Source organism: Meriones unguiculatus, chromosome 9 (assembly GCF_030254825.1).
Source record: "Meriones unguiculatus strain TT.TT164.6M chromosome 9, Bangor_MerUng_6.1, whole genome shotgun sequence".
NCBI lineage: Eukaryota > Metazoa > Chordata > Mammalia > Rodentia > Muridae > Meriones > Meriones unguiculatus.
Genome location: NC_083357.1, coordinates 28,830,920 through 28,847,088, shown reverse-complemented (window position 1 = coordinate 28,847,088; position 16,169 = coordinate 28,830,920). Strand labels below are relative to the sequence as shown.

At 39.2% G+C, this 16,169-nt stretch overlaps 1 protein-coding gene across 1 annotated transcript in view; it reads left to right on the top strand.

Annotated features, from left to right (window-relative positions):
• LOC110557700 (cadherin-related family member 3-like) overlaps positions 1 to 16,169 on the top strand; it is a 79,267-nt gene that overhangs the window by 54,051 nt on the left and 9,047 nt on the right. The window contains exons 12-18 of the mRNA XM_060391715.1: positions 1,990 to 2,222; positions 3,873 to 4,044; positions 5,398 to 5,639; positions 6,625 to 6,824; positions 8,851 to 8,870; positions 10,497 to 10,564; positions 12,117 to 12,165. Coding sequence (XP_060247698.1) covers positions 1,990 to 2,222; positions 3,873 to 4,044; positions 5,398 to 5,639; positions 6,625 to 6,824; positions 8,851 to 8,870; positions 10,497 to 10,564; positions 12,117 to 12,165 — 984 coding nt within the window. The remainder of the gene's footprint in view (positions 1 to 1,989; positions 2,223 to 3,872; positions 4,045 to 5,397; positions 5,640 to 6,624; positions 6,825 to 8,850; positions 8,871 to 10,496; positions 10,565 to 12,116; positions 12,166 to 16,169) is intronic.

The following is a 16,169-nucleotide window of genomic DNA, read 5'->3' as shown; positions in this document are numbered from 1 at the left end:
CCTTTATTGTAGTGACTTGAAAGAAACTTGGAAATTGAATCAGCTGAGTTGCAGGTCACAAGGGAAAATGCATTCCATTTCCAGTATTTTTGATGAGGTTTGGCAGTGTTCATAGTTCCATAATTACTCTACTTAAAATTCAGCTAAAGATGCTCAAGATAACATTTAGAGTTTATTGAAAGGTTAATTCTACACCTTCATAAGAATATGCTTCCCATTGTACTTAACCGGGTGTTAAATGTGGAAATAATCCCATCATTTTCCAGCTCTGTAAGACAGAGATCAGTTTTACTGGTTATCTCTTCTTCAAGGCCATGTATCCAATGCAACACCTTTATGTAAAATTGATGCTCTTGCCCAAGCCGTAGATTCTTTCTCTTCTGGAACTGCCATAATAAGAAACCTTATTTTCCGTGCATATGCTTCTTCTGTTGTTGCTATCATAAGCTGTGCTCACTGCCTACTTAATAATTCATTACAAGAGATGAATCTCGATTAAGGAACATGCCAGATAAGGAAATATTCTTTGAGGTTGAACATGATGAGGATGGCACATAATATGTTTTCTTCTTCATCGCTGCTCAGGGGAAACCCCCATACACATGTTGGCACATGTTGGTGAGCTGTACATAATCATGTGTCAGAACTTATGGCTTAAGAATAAGATGATTGAAAAGTAACCTACCATAACTGTAATCTGTTGCCATAGTATGCTATACAAATGAATCCCATACAAATTGGAGTAACATAGCAATAAACATTGTCCAGCTCAGGTATCTGAGAACTGGAATATATTTCTGGTATTGCTCAAGCTTGTGAGAGTCCGCCCAAGCTGTAGACTGGTTTTCAGTGCCCTGTCCCAGTTTGCTTGGGATGACAGTGCTTTGGCCCTTCCCTCATCCTTTCATCCTCAGGCTGAACCCAGTATGTCTTCAGAGTGAAGGAAGAGGTATAGTCATAACTAGAATGACTTTTATAGGATAACAGTCAGGTGTATGTGTGTGTGTGTGTGTGTGTGTGTGTGTGTGTGTGTGTGTGTGTGTGTATGTGTGTTAGTATATGGCAAAAGAAAGTCAATTTAATCTAACAAATGCTTTTCATACCTTTGCCTATACCAGATTCACTAATATTCCACTGATCAAAGCAAGTTACAAGCCAGAGTGCTAGGGTTCCCTGCATGGCTAATAGTGTGAACACAAGAAAGAATTTGGACATATGAACTAAACCAATGTACTGTAATTATCATTATTCTGAAGGATTATTTGTGAATATTATTGATTGGAATTATTGTGAAAAGATTTGAAAATCTGACTGAAGAATTAGCAGATACAGACTTGAGCCTGACTCTATCATGACCAGTTTTGTGGACTAGGACAAATGAACATTATAGGGTCTCAATTCCTTCTCTATAAAATGGAGATAGCAGTACTACCACCATAAGGCTGTTGGGAAGATTCAGTGAGAGAAGCATAAGAAATAATTCTTCGTTAGCATTCACTATATACCAGGCTTTACTATTACTCCATGTACTTCATGTATTTTAGTTCACCTAGTCTCCACAACTCTGTATGGTAGGTGATGTTATTGAACTTAGTTTGCAAAGAAAGAAAAAAAAATCAAGGGGCCTACAGAACTGTCCATTCTGCATTAGTAAGTGAGAGGCTGAGATTGTAAACTTGGTCTTCTGGTTTCAGAGTCTGGCTTCTGAACATTATCTGCCAGTAATGTTAGCACAATGCTAAGATGAAGCTAATTATGAGTATCACAAAGTTAGTGATACTTTGAGTTCATTTGAGTGAAACCAGTGGTCTAAAGTGGCTGTGATTCTCTATAAATCTGTCTGCTATCATGTGGAGTTTAAGTCTTAACCTTAACAAAAGAGGTTATTACTTGGAAAAATTCAGGTTACCATTTGAAAAATTATAGCCTTGGTAAGCCTTTATGGAATATGTGTTCATGAGAGAAATAAACTCGGTAAAACATTGGCAGCCTTCTACAAAGTTGGACAAGTGACTGCCATTGGTGAGGACCATCCAGCAAACTGTCTGACGTACAAGATAATCAAGGGAGATGTCCAGGCTGTGCGAAGGTTCTGGATTCACCCTATCTCTGGAATGATTGAACTCACCACTCAGCCGGACTATGAGACAGTGAGGCAATATAACCTCACCGTGGAAGCTGTGAATTGCGACAGAGCTCATCCACGCACTGCAGTGACCACAGTGAGTAGAGAGACACAGGTTTCATGTTTATATGACTGGGCAAGGTATTAAGTTCTAAATAGCACATTGGAGTGATCAGGTCATAAAATGGCAGGGAATGGAGAAGCCTGTGGATTTCTTCTGCTTCTCAAGTGTTCCATAACTTTTGTATGAACTTAGCTTTGGAAGTTTGAACAGGTAAGGAGGAATTGGCTAACTTCTCTTTCTGCTGTCTATGTGTTCTCAAAAGGATAACATGAGTCTTTTTGGACAAGATGTGATGGAGTCAATACTTTAACATGTGAAGTAGGCAACTCTACATTCACATTCACCATGCAAATGAGGAAACTGGGGTACCATGCAAATAAGGAAAATGTACCTTGGGCTAATATAAGATTCACAGACCTAGCACTAAATCCAGGCTGCCTTCTACTTCAAGGCAATGTTTGCAATGCTGCATGCATTCTTTCAGTATTGTAATAAAGGGATGTGTATGTCTGTTAAGTTATTTTAGCAAAGCTAGAGGACTGACTGTTGAAAGACATCAAGAATATATGATGTTGCATTTATTATGGAGCACATGCCTCTAATGAAACTAAGGTTTGTTGTTGCACACAGCTTTCTGAGTGAGGATTCTTTCAGTTGAAAGGCCTCCAGATGATTCTGTGTATTTGTGTGGTTGATAGGTGTTTTGCATTGTTTTATGCGCCTGTCATTGTGAGGAAAACATAAGACCTATTTGCATCAATGATTAGAATGACTTTCACAAAGCTGAGGTTACAACCATGAGTTTGAGGACAGCCTACAGAGTGAGTTACAGGACAGCCACAGGTATTTAGGGAAACCCTGTCTTAAAAACAAACAGACAAACAAACACACAAACAAAATGTAATTAAAAACCTCATGTATTAAACACAACATTTAGCTGCATTCAATCTACAGAGAAGTAACATTAAAAATGCAGAATCCCCTCCAAGAACCTAACTATGTTATTAAAGCATTAAAAGATAATTCTTGCAGATGTACACACACCAGTGATTCTTCTGCTGATGTTATTGGAAAATTATTGGTCATCAGAGAGGTGGGCAGACAACCTTTCTAGGCTTACTGGCATTTGATCAGTGACATTTTCAAACTCTTCATATTTTGATCTTTTCCCATGTAAATCACAGCTTCCTGGTTTATAGTATTTTAATTAGGAAAAGGTTGATAAGCACCCTAATTACAGTCAGGCAGACATTGTGCTCGAGGAACCGGTATGGAAGACGTCCTTCATTAAGTCAGAGGTGGCTCCTTCTGGGCATGTTTGCCACTGAACTGGGGCAGTTCAAAGAGTCCAGAGAACTTCATCTTCAGAGGTGGCATTCTCCAGTGTAGCTTTTGTTATAATTTGCATGACTGTACTTCCCGTAGAGCTTCATCTAATGATCCCCTAATTCTCTTTAAAGGGGACATAGAATGTCACAGCTGACCCAAGAATAATAAACCACCAACCAATGACTGACAGCCAGAATCTACATCTTCAAGAACATGTCTGCAAATTCAGAACACTTTAGAATTTTAACTTAATAATTCTGGACGATCTGCCCATCCAGATGCTCATTTCTGATTCTGTGTATAAATAGTATCACGGTGTGGATGTGATGTTTCTTTTCTCTTCATCACTGACAGGTCACTGTTGACATTGAAGATGAGAATGATGAAGCACCTGTCTGCATACCTTATCTATATACAGCAACTATCTCTGACAATGTTGTTGCTGGGACAAATGTCAATGGTCTCAAACTGAACTGTCATGACAGAGATTCACAAGATTTTGAAATGCGCTTTGAAATGGCTTCTGGTAGATACTTTAATTATTTCTTTTATTCACAAACATATGTCAAGTTGACATTAGCTATACAATGTCAGGAATGGTATTTAACCCTAGAAGGGACTGTTTTTAAAGGTTGCACTATTTCATAGCTATAATTTTTTGTTTCCTCACAACACCCTTTCGTGTCCGCACATATGACTCAATTACCCCTGTGTCTTCAAAGATACTCAGAATTTGGGGAAACGCTACAGATTTTAGTACAAGGAACTAGCTCTGTTATCCATGGAGCTAGCTGAAAACAGATGCCACCTTTCCAACTGATGATGTTGTAACAAGTTCACAGGCTAGATGGTTTTGATTGTATTATTATTGGATCTACTCAGATTCACATAAACATTATAGTCCCCAACTTGTCTTCTATAGGAGATCTTCTATTATTTGAGACCAACCATATATTAAACACTATTCTTAGAAATTGTTCCATAGAGCCATCTAAAATAGATGTGGAATGCATTCATGGCACTCATTAACTTTGGGTACCCAACACATAAAGTCATTAACCAAGAGAAAGTCTACACAGGAAAACATTATCTTTACAGTTGTTTTCACTATGACAATAAGACCTTTCCACTGTTCATTTGGAAAGGTGAGAATGTAGACATGAGCAAACCATTGTTAATAAATTATGAAGACTAGTTTGATATTTACAATCATTGCTAGAAGGTAAACTCCACGAAGAGAGAAGATACGTTTATCTCATTTATGGTAGGGTTTACCAGGCCCTGGAGAAGACTTAACTTCTTTTTTTTTTTTTTGACATTTAAAAAACAAGACATATTTTACTGTATATGAATTTCATACAATAGCCAAAGTAACAAAAACTTAACTTCTAAAGGACGTAAATTTGTATTGTGGTCTGGCTGGCTCATTAGATATTAATTTAGACTAAGTGTGACCATAAAGGAAGAGGAAAAAAACATGCAGAATAATCAGATTGTAACATGAAATTTGCTGGCCACATGAGCGGATTAAACCTTTAAAAACTTTTTTTTTGAGACATGGCCTTTTGTAGCCCAGGTTGGCCTTGAGCTCTCTATGTAGCCAAGGATGACCTTGAACTCTTGATCCTCTTGCCTTTTCCTACCAAATGCTGGGATTATAGGCTTACCCTAACATGCCTAGTGTAAAACACTTTCCTACATATCTCAATTGACTATATTATTTCAACCTTATTATAAACTATTTTTAGATATGGAAATTACAGCTAATGTTAATTTTAATCTATGTACATATTCTGTGTTTTAATGTTATTTTAAGGTAGCTTGAGATCATTTTATGTATTATAAAATCATTCTAACTTTTCCATTATTTGTTTTAAAGGAAACGAAAACCTTCATTTCCAATTAGACCCAAGTCGGGGTTCAAATACTCCAAAGTTAATTGTGAAGAATCCTTTCAACTTTGCATCTGGAGCTGAACCATGGCAGCGGTACCATCTTGTGGTGCATGTAATTGATGACAACCTGAAATACGGCAAAGCCGTCAAGCCCAGGACAGGAACTGCCGTCATAGACGTCTATGTGATAAGAAGCAGCACACCACCTCCTCCAACCCGCTCTGAGGTAAAGACTTACAGAATTTGATTTGGCTCTCTGTGTTGTAAACATTTTACTGCAAAGTCAGATGTCATCCAGGAACGCTAACTGAATGACCAGGCCATTGTTCTCCCTCATCTGCCTTTCGACTTTCACGCTAACCCAAACAACCAGTGGGCTCCCTTGGGCACTGTGCATCTGTGAATATATTGTGTGCACAGGAGGAAGTGAAAATTGCATGCACTTATAGAGGACCCCTGAGCTGCAGGCTGAATGATCTGAAGGTCTTGCTCAGTAGAAGGGAGCACTATTCGGTGAATTATACCCCCTAAAACCCTCTGCAAGTAGATACTTTGAAAGACTATGCTGTCATAACAATGGGCACCTTTGCTGTGCGAGACATCACACTGTATGTCTTACAGCCATCATTTAGCTACTCGTCAGTCCACTCTACGACACCTAGCAGACCTTTCAGGGTCTTGTCATTTATAAAGCAGATATGGGAAGATGCTGCTGAATTACATAATGGCTTAGGAGTCACCCAATGGTGAAAGTTCCTGTTTCATAGGACTTAGGGTGTATTTTGTTTTATTGTTTTGTGGCCTCTAAAATACAGCATTAAAAAGTCCTTTTCCTTGAGTATTTGATTTTTGAGAATGCACTCTTACCTCAAGCTACACAAAAAGAAGTAGATAACAGAGACATACAGGCCTAAATGGATCTTAGACATCAGCTAGCTCAATCTCTTAACTTTATAGGTCAAAGGGCTGAGGTGAAAAGGAGAGACATGATTTGCTTTGGCTCACAGAGTGGCCGTTTCATGCAACTCTGTTCTCTACATTGTTAATTGGTAGCTCTTTTTTGTTATCGTGTTTCTCATTGTTACCCGGATACTTACATATATGTAGGAGTCTGTGTCTCACTGTCTGCGTTAAGATGGTGGCTCTGTACTGATGCTACACTGTGCAAACAGATGGACTAATGCTCTCTTTGCTTTGAAATAATTTTCCAGCAAAGAAAAGGTCTGACCATTGTGTATACAGCTATCAACACATACAAAAACAGTGACTGGTATGTCCCTTTTATCTTCACGCTGATGGCTGTTTTCTTCATTGGACTGATTTCCTGGATGTGTTTTCTCCTTTGGAAATATAGAAACATTAAGAGCTGCTCTCAGAAAATGACCAAGGAAGTTTCCAAGTCAAAACCCAAGTATGTGGTTTTTTTTTTCTTCCTAAGCTTTTGCTATAAAGAATTAAAATGAATTCAAGTTTGGTTCTCTTAACTCTTAGTGATTCTGCCTAAGTGTGTTTTAGAGAGACCAAATACTAGGGATATAGAACTCAGTGTTTTTGTTTGATTGTTTGTTTGTTTTTTTTACCGGCGTTCTAAACCCACTCTACCCTGAAATACTTGGGAGGCTCTCTTTAGTAAGTGGCAATGTTCCTGGGAGACACATTCTTGTGGCAAATTTCCTCATCCTTGGGTTCTTACAACCTTTTCCATATTCTTTCTTCTGCAATTATCTCTGTGCATTAGATACAGGAGCTTCACTGTGGATGTATCAGTTGGCAATGGGGTTCACAACCCTGCATTTAGATTGGTTGTAGTTTTTTGTCATAGTCTTTCTTTGTTGCAAAGAGATGTTTTCTTGTTGAGGGGTGAGGACTACACTTATTTGTGGGTGCAAGGATAAATATTTAGATGTAGTTAGGGATTATTCCGGCTTAGTGAAGTGTGGATTTATGAGCTGAATGAGGACAGGCTAATGTAGATGAGGGCTGGCTCATGGGGAGTTCATGAAGTTTCAGCCTTATGCAAAGACCTACAAACAACTAAGGAAGACCAAGAGGAGGACAAATAGTCTTCCCTTGGAAGAGCACATCAGTTGGTTATCCAGTGCCAAATGGTGAGATTGGAAAACATATGCCTACATACAAGTATTATTATAGGTTGTATATAATATAAATACACTCACATGTATATAACACAGTTAATAAAAAAATAGCCTAGGAATTTGAAGGAAATATATATTGGTGGTTTTAGAGGGAGGAAAAGAAAAGAAGAAATTATGTAATTATATAATTTCCAATAAAATAAAATAAACAGCAATAGAGGTTAGCTTGATGGTATGTAGGAGGTAAAGGTAAATTTGAGGCTAGCCTTAGCTACATGAGACCTTGTCAAACATAGATGCACACGCTCAAAAACATACACAAACCCAAATGAACAAAGAAATACATGTCTATTGACTTGGCTTAGATGTTAAGAGCTCTTGCTGCTCCCGCAGAGGACTGGAGTTTGATAGTCTGGTTCTTAGCACCAACTTTGGGTGGCTGACACCAGTTCCAAAGAATCTGACTTGTAGGCTCCATGGGAACCTACCCACAAATTAAAAACAAAATAATACATCTTACAAAATCAAACAACAACAACCTAAAAGAAACCCCGCCCAAACAGAAGAGCAGCACTATATCACTACGCGATACTACAGAATGTCTGTGAAAAATCGTTTAAAACAACTGAATTTGTGGGCAAATGAACACCTCACATTGTTTTGAGGCAAAGTGGTTTCAAGGACAGATGTTTGACAATCAGCAGGAATTAATTTAGGAAATGGTAGATAATAAGTGTTGATTCTCTTTCCACACAATTGTTTGGTTTTAAAGTTTTTGGGGTGCCAAAGAAATGGATAGAAAACAGAGCTGCTTCTGTTGTCATTTATCAATATAGTTCTTCAGGGTAGAGAATACCGTAGGTTCAAAAGCAGAGGTGGAGCCTGGCCTGGGAGCACAGGCCTATAATCCCAGGTAATTGGGAGGCAGAGGCGGGAAGATTGCGGGTTCAAATCCAGCATGAGTTAGACCATTTGTCAAAATAAAAAGGAAACTGAAGGAAGAGGATATAAGTCACTGATTGAGTGTTTAACTGACATGAACTAAGATCGGATTCATGCTTAGTAATACGCACACACGCACGCACGCACGCACACAGGCTCAGCACTGTACTTCCATGCGGGGAATCACCCTCTTTAGATTTAGAGTTATTTTTTTCATAAACTACACAGGATTTTTTAAAAATGGTTCAGTAAAGCAGATGGAAACTGCTAAAGAAAACGACATAATTCTTTCAAAAAATCTGGTTGTGGTAAGTCACATGTTAAGTCTTGAATGAAATTACTTTGAACGTATATTGCCATAATTTAACTGATGTTTTGTCAAATTTTCTTTTTCTACAGAGGAATGAAGTATGTTGTAGGTAAGATACTAATTATGCATGGATTATATAATTTTAAAATTATATATATTTGTTTATTTTAATACAATATTTTATTGGGGTTTTTTTTGAGAATTTCTTGAAATGTGCTTTAATCATAGTCATTCCCATTACTACTTGTAAATTTTCCTGGATTCCTTCCCACCTGTTCAGTATTTCACAACTTCATGTCCTCTGACAATGGCTGATCTACCAGAAACCACATTTACAAAAAAGGAAAAAAAAAACAAAAAACCAAACTCCAGCTGATACTCCCTTTGCCAGAAGCCATCAACTGTCAGTGGCTTTTCAGTTAGAGGTGGGGCTTGCGAGCCCCTTTCACAGGCCATGCCCGGCTATGGAGGGGCTTGCTCTTGGACAGGCCTTGCCCAGACAGGCACAGCTGCTGTGCGCTCACACAGTGGCCCCGTCATGTCCAGGAGACACTACTTGCTTGAGTACTCCCTGACCCTTAGCCTTCATCATCTTTGTCTGCTCTTCCATGATGGCCCCCGAGCCTGGGGATGAATGTGTGGTGTAAATGCTCCGTTTGTGGGTAGCACTCCATTGACACTCACTCTCTGCACTTGGACTACTTGTGTATCTTTTTGTGTTACTCACTGTCCATTGCACAAAGAAACTTCTTTGATAAGCTTCAAAATCTGTACCAATTTACTGGCGTAGAGAAGTAAATTTAGAGGGATGTTTGGCTCATTTGGCAGAATAATAGTAGCAGATTCACTCCTGGGGACCCTGATCCCCCAACCAAATGGGGGTGCAAGTATTCTTTCTCTTTTGTTGAGTTGGCCTAGAATTCAGTCAGAAAGCAACTGTTTATCTCACAACACTCGTGTGGCTATTGCACTCTTGCCAAGCTGCTGGTTATTGTAGCTCGCAGGATTACAGCTGGGTAACACTGGTGGCAACTTCACATCCCTAGCAGCTTCCATAGCACCTTCAGGTACTGTGACAGCTAAAGAGCAGGGAGGAAGCTTCCTGGGCAGTATCAGCTTGATTTCTCCAGATGTCTTTAGCAATGAGTATCACCATCAAGTTTTGGCAGGCAACCGAGGGCCATGGCAATGAGCCTATATTTGGGGGGAGGGGAGATCTCCAGGATACTTCAACTAACAACTTGAAGAGAAATATCCAATATTTGGTGCTGGGATTTTTGTTTGACAATCAGTGTAACCCCAACCAAATTCTTTTATATGAACACACACACACACACACACACACACACACACACACACATCATATGCAGACACACCTTACAAAATAGTAAGTTTTCACAAAACTTAGTGTTATTTAAAAAAAATATAGGGACTGTATCACAACTTTGTGTGTTATCCTTGCAGAGGGGTCATGCTGATCACCTCAGCTTTAGTGTGTGTATTGCTGAAGTGACCACAACTTTTCTTTCATTTTAATTTTGGTGGAGGTCACAGGACAACTGCAGGGAGTTGGGTGTTCTCTTTCTGCCACGTAGGCACCAACCTCCGGTTGTCATGTTTGTCAGCAGGAACCTCAGCCCTGAGTTGTCTTGTAAGCCCACATTATGTTTTAAAAATGCCACCCACTACATCCTTTCCATTCATTCACTCATTTCATGTATTTTTTTTAAAACAGGAGATAAAAATCAAAAAGGAAAAAATGTTATCACAGAAAGAAGAAACAAAAAGCTAGAGGTATTAACAGTAAGTGCATTTTTGTCCATTTTGCTGTATATTGAAAAATTTTTCCTTGTAAACATATGGTAAAATCTATTCAAACATCACAGGAAGGAAATAAAATAATTTCAGTTTATCATTTTTGGTGAATTAGTGTGTATTACAAAGTTGGGATTTCAGATTAAATTTTAAAAGCTTGGTGAAGGCAAAATTTACCTAATATATATATATATATATATATATATATATATATATATATATGCATGTAGCAAAAATGACTCTAGGCAAATGCAAATCTAGCATAATTTAATACTGCTTAGAATTTAAAACTATATTTGAATATTACACATATGACAGGCCTGGGCAAGTTCCTTAACCTTGGAGTCTTTAGCAGAGAAGGCACGCCAATTCACACTGAGCAAAGCATAATTGCTGAATAACCCACAGAATACACCAGGGAGGGCTGGATCTCAGATCCACATTGTGGCATGGAACTCGAAAGGGCACCTTTAGTTTTTGTCTTCCAGTTTTGTCCCCTTGTTTCCCATGCATTCCTGACACTCATACCACAGTGATGGCTGGCCATGGTCTTCTTTCACAGGCTGGCTCCCTCTCAACCTTCCATTCCCTGCCTTCTCGGTAAGGAGGCTGATGCCACCCAGTCTTCTGCATTACTTTTCTGGTGTTTCCATAACAGAAAATTACATACTGGGTGGCTTAACAACAGAGATTTATTAGTCAGAGTCCTAGAAGCAAGAAGTTCATGGTTCTGTGAGGGCTGTTTGGCTCTGAGGACAGTCTTTGTCCCCATTTGATCTTATAATACTGGTCATTTTGGGATAATATCCACATAACCTCATTTTACTTTTCTATCTCTTTAAAGTATTTCCAAATGTAGTGGCATTCTGAGGTCAGGAATCTAGCACACAGCATGATCTATAACGCTTCTCATACAAGGTTGCTCCTAAGAGAGGCATCTGAGTTAACAGCACTCATGGCAGGCAGAGCACTGTGGGGAATGGGATTGAGAGGAGGTAAGACTGACAGGAAGCTTTAGTACCTAGACTGCTGGTCTTTAAAGGTAAAAGAGCTTATAAGAAGTCATGTCCTAGTCTTACTTCTGTTCTGACCAAAAAAATCAACTTCCTGGAGAAAGAGTTCATTTTGTCTGACAACCCCATTTGTAGTCCGTCTCTGCAATGGCTGAAGCTTGAAGCAGCTCGTCACATCACAGCCACAGTCAGCAGCGATAGACGCGTGGTGGCTTAGGCTTCTGCTGGTTTTCCCCACTCCTAACAGGCTAGAGAACCTCAAACCAGGGAATGGTGCCACTCACTCTCAGGCTGGGTCTTCCCTCATAATGAACACAATTAAGACACTCCGCCCAGAAATGCCATAGTCCCACCTGATCTAGATAACCCCCTTTTGAGGCTCTTTCAAGGTGAGTCTACGTTATTGCAAGTTGACAAAAATTAGAACCAATGATCATAGTCATTAGCTTAAAGTATTCAACATATGACAAAAGCAGTTGTATCAAGTTCACTTTATTGCTAATGCGAACATTCTTCTTAATTTTAAGGAAACCACTGTGTATGAGACTGTGTTTGATGGAGAAGCTGTTGATCCAGGTATGATGCTTCTGTACTTTTGAATTAAGTCCACTTTGTGCATTTAGATACTCAAAAATACTAATAGATTGGTTATTCACTACGCTCTGCAAAATAATTGTGCTGGAGAAAGTTACATTAAAGCTGAGCAGGCACCAAGAGTAACTAAAATTGATCAGATGAAAAAATCAGTTGAATAATCAATAGCATTTAGTGCTTAGGAGACATCACTCTTCCTCAATTCCATCAAATTATTGCCACCTGGTTATAAGGCCAGGAATTTGGAATTTCATTAGTCCAAAGGAGCTGGACATCTACCTTGTTATATATGAAATATGTGTCTTTTATATATGGGTGATGAGTTTAATTAAACTTCATTAAAGGGTAAATAAAATACATTTTAATTTCTGATTATATAGTTCTGGGTTTCAAACGCCCCATCTTATTAGGATTTATTATAACTTCCAGTGTGGTAGCAATGTAACCAACCTTTGCTTGGGCAGTTTTCATCTTGGGCTTAGTGGCCTCCCTTCAATACTATTCTCCTGGCAGCTGGTCTAATGTAGTAGGTCCCAAGTGGTCATCCTCACAGCTTGACATCATGGGAAGACATTTGCAGGTTGGATGTAGTTGGGTCCTCTGGCCTCTTCATGTAGCTTCTCTGTTCAGATCAGCTGGTGCCATTCATGGTGGTATGGATCTCTAGAGGTAGTTCCAAGGAACTTGTAGCCCTCTGAGGTGCAGGCATCACTTCTGCTGCCCTAATGGCTGAGCCACCAGTGTCTACCCAGATTCTAAGCAAGCAGCATATGAAACCTCTTCAGGGTCAAGCTCAAAGAATCTCTAGCTATCTTTATCAGCCTAATCTTGAAAACCATTTTTACAGGCCTGATGGGTCATAGATTTGCAACACTTGTTTTGTCATTTATCAAATTCGAATCCTGGAGTTGCAAAGCAGACCATACCTTCACTTTAGGAAATATTTCAGAAGCTCTTTTTTTTTCTTCTTCCATGCACTTTATTCTTTTTTTTTTTTAACTTTTATTACTTACACTTTATTCATTTTGTATCCCCCCCATAAGCCCCTCCCTCCCCCCTCCCGGTCCCACCCTCCCCCCCTTTCTGCATGCATGCCCCTCCCCAAGTCCACTGATAGGGAAGGTCCTCCTCTCCTTCTTTCTGATCTTAGTCTATCAGTTCTCATCAGAAGTGGCTGCATTGTCAGGGTTCTAGGTTATCTCCACGGATAGTCCTTGGTTGGAGTATGAGTCTCTGGGAAGTTCCCTGTGTTCAAATTTTCTTGCTCTGTTGCTCTCCTTGTGGAGTTCCTGTCCTCTCCAGCTTTTACTATTTCCCACTTCTTACATAAAATTCCATTCACTCTGCCCGTCGGTTGGCCATCAGGCTCAGCATCTGCTTTGATAGTCTGTAGGGCAGAGGCTTTCAGAGGCCCTCTGTGGCAGGTTCCTAAGTTGTTTCCTGTTTTCTTCTTCTTCTGATGTCCATCCTCTTTGCCTTTCAGGATGGGTATTGAACATTTTAGTTAGGGTCCTCTCTTTTGCTTAGTATGTTTAGATGTACAGATTTTAGTGGGTTTATTCTATGTTGTATGTTTATATGAGTGAGTATATACCGTGTGTGTCTTTTTGCTTCTGGGACAACTCACTCAGGATGATCCTTTCCAGGTCCCACCATTTACCTGAAATTTCATGATTTCCTTATTTTTCATTGCTGAGTAATACTCCATTGTATAGATGTACCACAGTTTCTGCATCCATTCTTCAGTTGAGGGGCATCTGGGCTGTTTCCACCTTCTGGCTATTACAAATAAAGCTGCTACAAACATGGTTGAGCAAATGTCCTTTTTGTGTACTTGAGCCTCTTTTGGGTATATGCCTAGGAGTGGTATGGCTGGATCTTGAGGAAGCACTATTCCTAGTTGTCTGAGAAAGCGCCAGATTGATTTCCAGATTGGTTGTACAAGTTTACATTCCCACCAGCAGTGGAGAAGGGTTCCCCTTTCTCCACAACCTCTCCAGCATGTGTTGTCACTTGAGTTTTTGATCTTGGCCATTCTCATGGGTGTAAGGTGAAATCTCAGGGTTGTTTTGATTTGCATTTCCCTAATGGCTAATGAGGTTGAGCATTTCTTTAAGTGCTTCTCTGCCATTCAATATTCCTCTCCAGAGAATTCTCTGTTTAGCTCTGTTCCCCATTTTGTAAGTGGATTACTTGGTTTGCTGCTTTTCAGCTTCTTTAGTTCTTTATATATACTGGATATGAGTCCTCAGTCAGATAAAGGGTTGGTGATGATTCTTTCCCAATCTGTAGGCATTCTCTTTGTTTTGATGACTGTGTCCTTTGCTTTACAGAAGCTTTTCAGTTTCATGAGGTCCCATTTATTGATTGTTGCTCTTAGAGCCTGTGCTGTTGGTGTTCTGTTCAGGAAGTTTTCTCCTGTACCAATGAGTTCTAGGGTATTCCCCACTTTTTTTTCTAACTGATTTAATGTGTCTGGTTTTATGTTGAGGTCTTTGATCCACTTGGACTTCAGTTTTGTGCAGGGTGATAAGTATGGATCTATTTTCATTTTTCTACATGTAGACATCCAGTTGGACCAGCACCATTTGTTGAAGATGCTATCTTTTTTCCATTGTATGGTTTTGGCATCTGTGTCAAAAATCAGGTGTCCATAAGTGTGTGGGTTTATTTCTGGGTCTTCTGTTCGGTTCCATTGATCCACCATTCTGTTTCTATGCCAATACCATGCAGTTTTTAAAACTGTTGCTCTATAGTACAGCTTGAGATCAGGGATGGAGATACCTCCAGAAGATCTTTTATTGTAGAGGATTGTTTTAGCAATTCTTGGTTTCTTGTTATTCCATACAAAGTTGAGAATTTTTCTTTCCAGGTCTGTAAAGAATTGTGTTGGCAATTTGATGGGAATTGCATTAAATCTGTAGATTGCTTTAGGTAAGATGGCCATTTTTACTATGTTAATCCTGCCAAGCCATGAGCATGGGAAATCTTTCCATTGTCTCATATCTTCTTCTAATTCTTTCTTCAGAGACTTGAAATTTTTTTCATACAAGTCTTTGACTTGCTTGGTTAGGGTTACACCAAGGTACTTTATGTCATTTGTGGCTATTGTGAAGGGTGTTGTTTCTCTAATTTCTTTCTCTGCCCTTTTGTCTTTTGTATACAGGAGGGCTACTGATTTTTTTGACTTAATTTTGTATTCGGCCACTTTGCTGAAGGTGTTTATCAGCTGTAGGAGTTCCCTGGTAGAGTTTTTGGGGTCACTCAGGTATACTATCATATCATCTGCAAATAGTGATAATTTGACTTCTTCCTTTCCAATTTGTATCCCCTTGATCTCCTTCAAATGTCTTATTGCTCTAGCAAGGACTTCCAGAACTATGTTGAAGAGATATGGAGAGAGTGGGCAGCCTTGTCTTGTCCCTGATTTCAGTGGGATTGCTTTAAGTTTCTCTCCATTCAGTTTGATGTTGGCTATAGGCTTGCTGTATATTGCCTTTACTATGTTTAGATATGTGCCTTGTATCCCTGATCTCTCCAAGACTTTAAATATGAATGGATGTTGGATTTTGTCAAATGCTTTTTCAGCATCTAGGTAAATTATCATGTGGTTTTTTTTCTTTCAGTTTGTTAATATGGTGGATCACATTGATGGATTCCATATATTGAACCACCCCTGCATACCTGGGATGAAGCCTACTTGGTTATAGTGGATAATATCTTTGATGTGTTCTTGTATTTGGTTTGCCAATATTTTGTTGAGTATTTTTGCATCAATGTTCATAAGGGAGATTGGCCTGAAATTCTCTTTCTTTGTTGAGTCTTTGTGAGGTTTAGGTACCAAGGTGACTGTGGCTTCATAGAATGAGTTTGGTAATGTTCCTTCTGTTTCAATTTTGTGGAATAATTTGAAGAGAATTGGAGTTAGTTCTTCTTTGAAGGTCTGGTAGAATTCTGTACTGAAGCCATCTGGTCCTGGGCTTTTT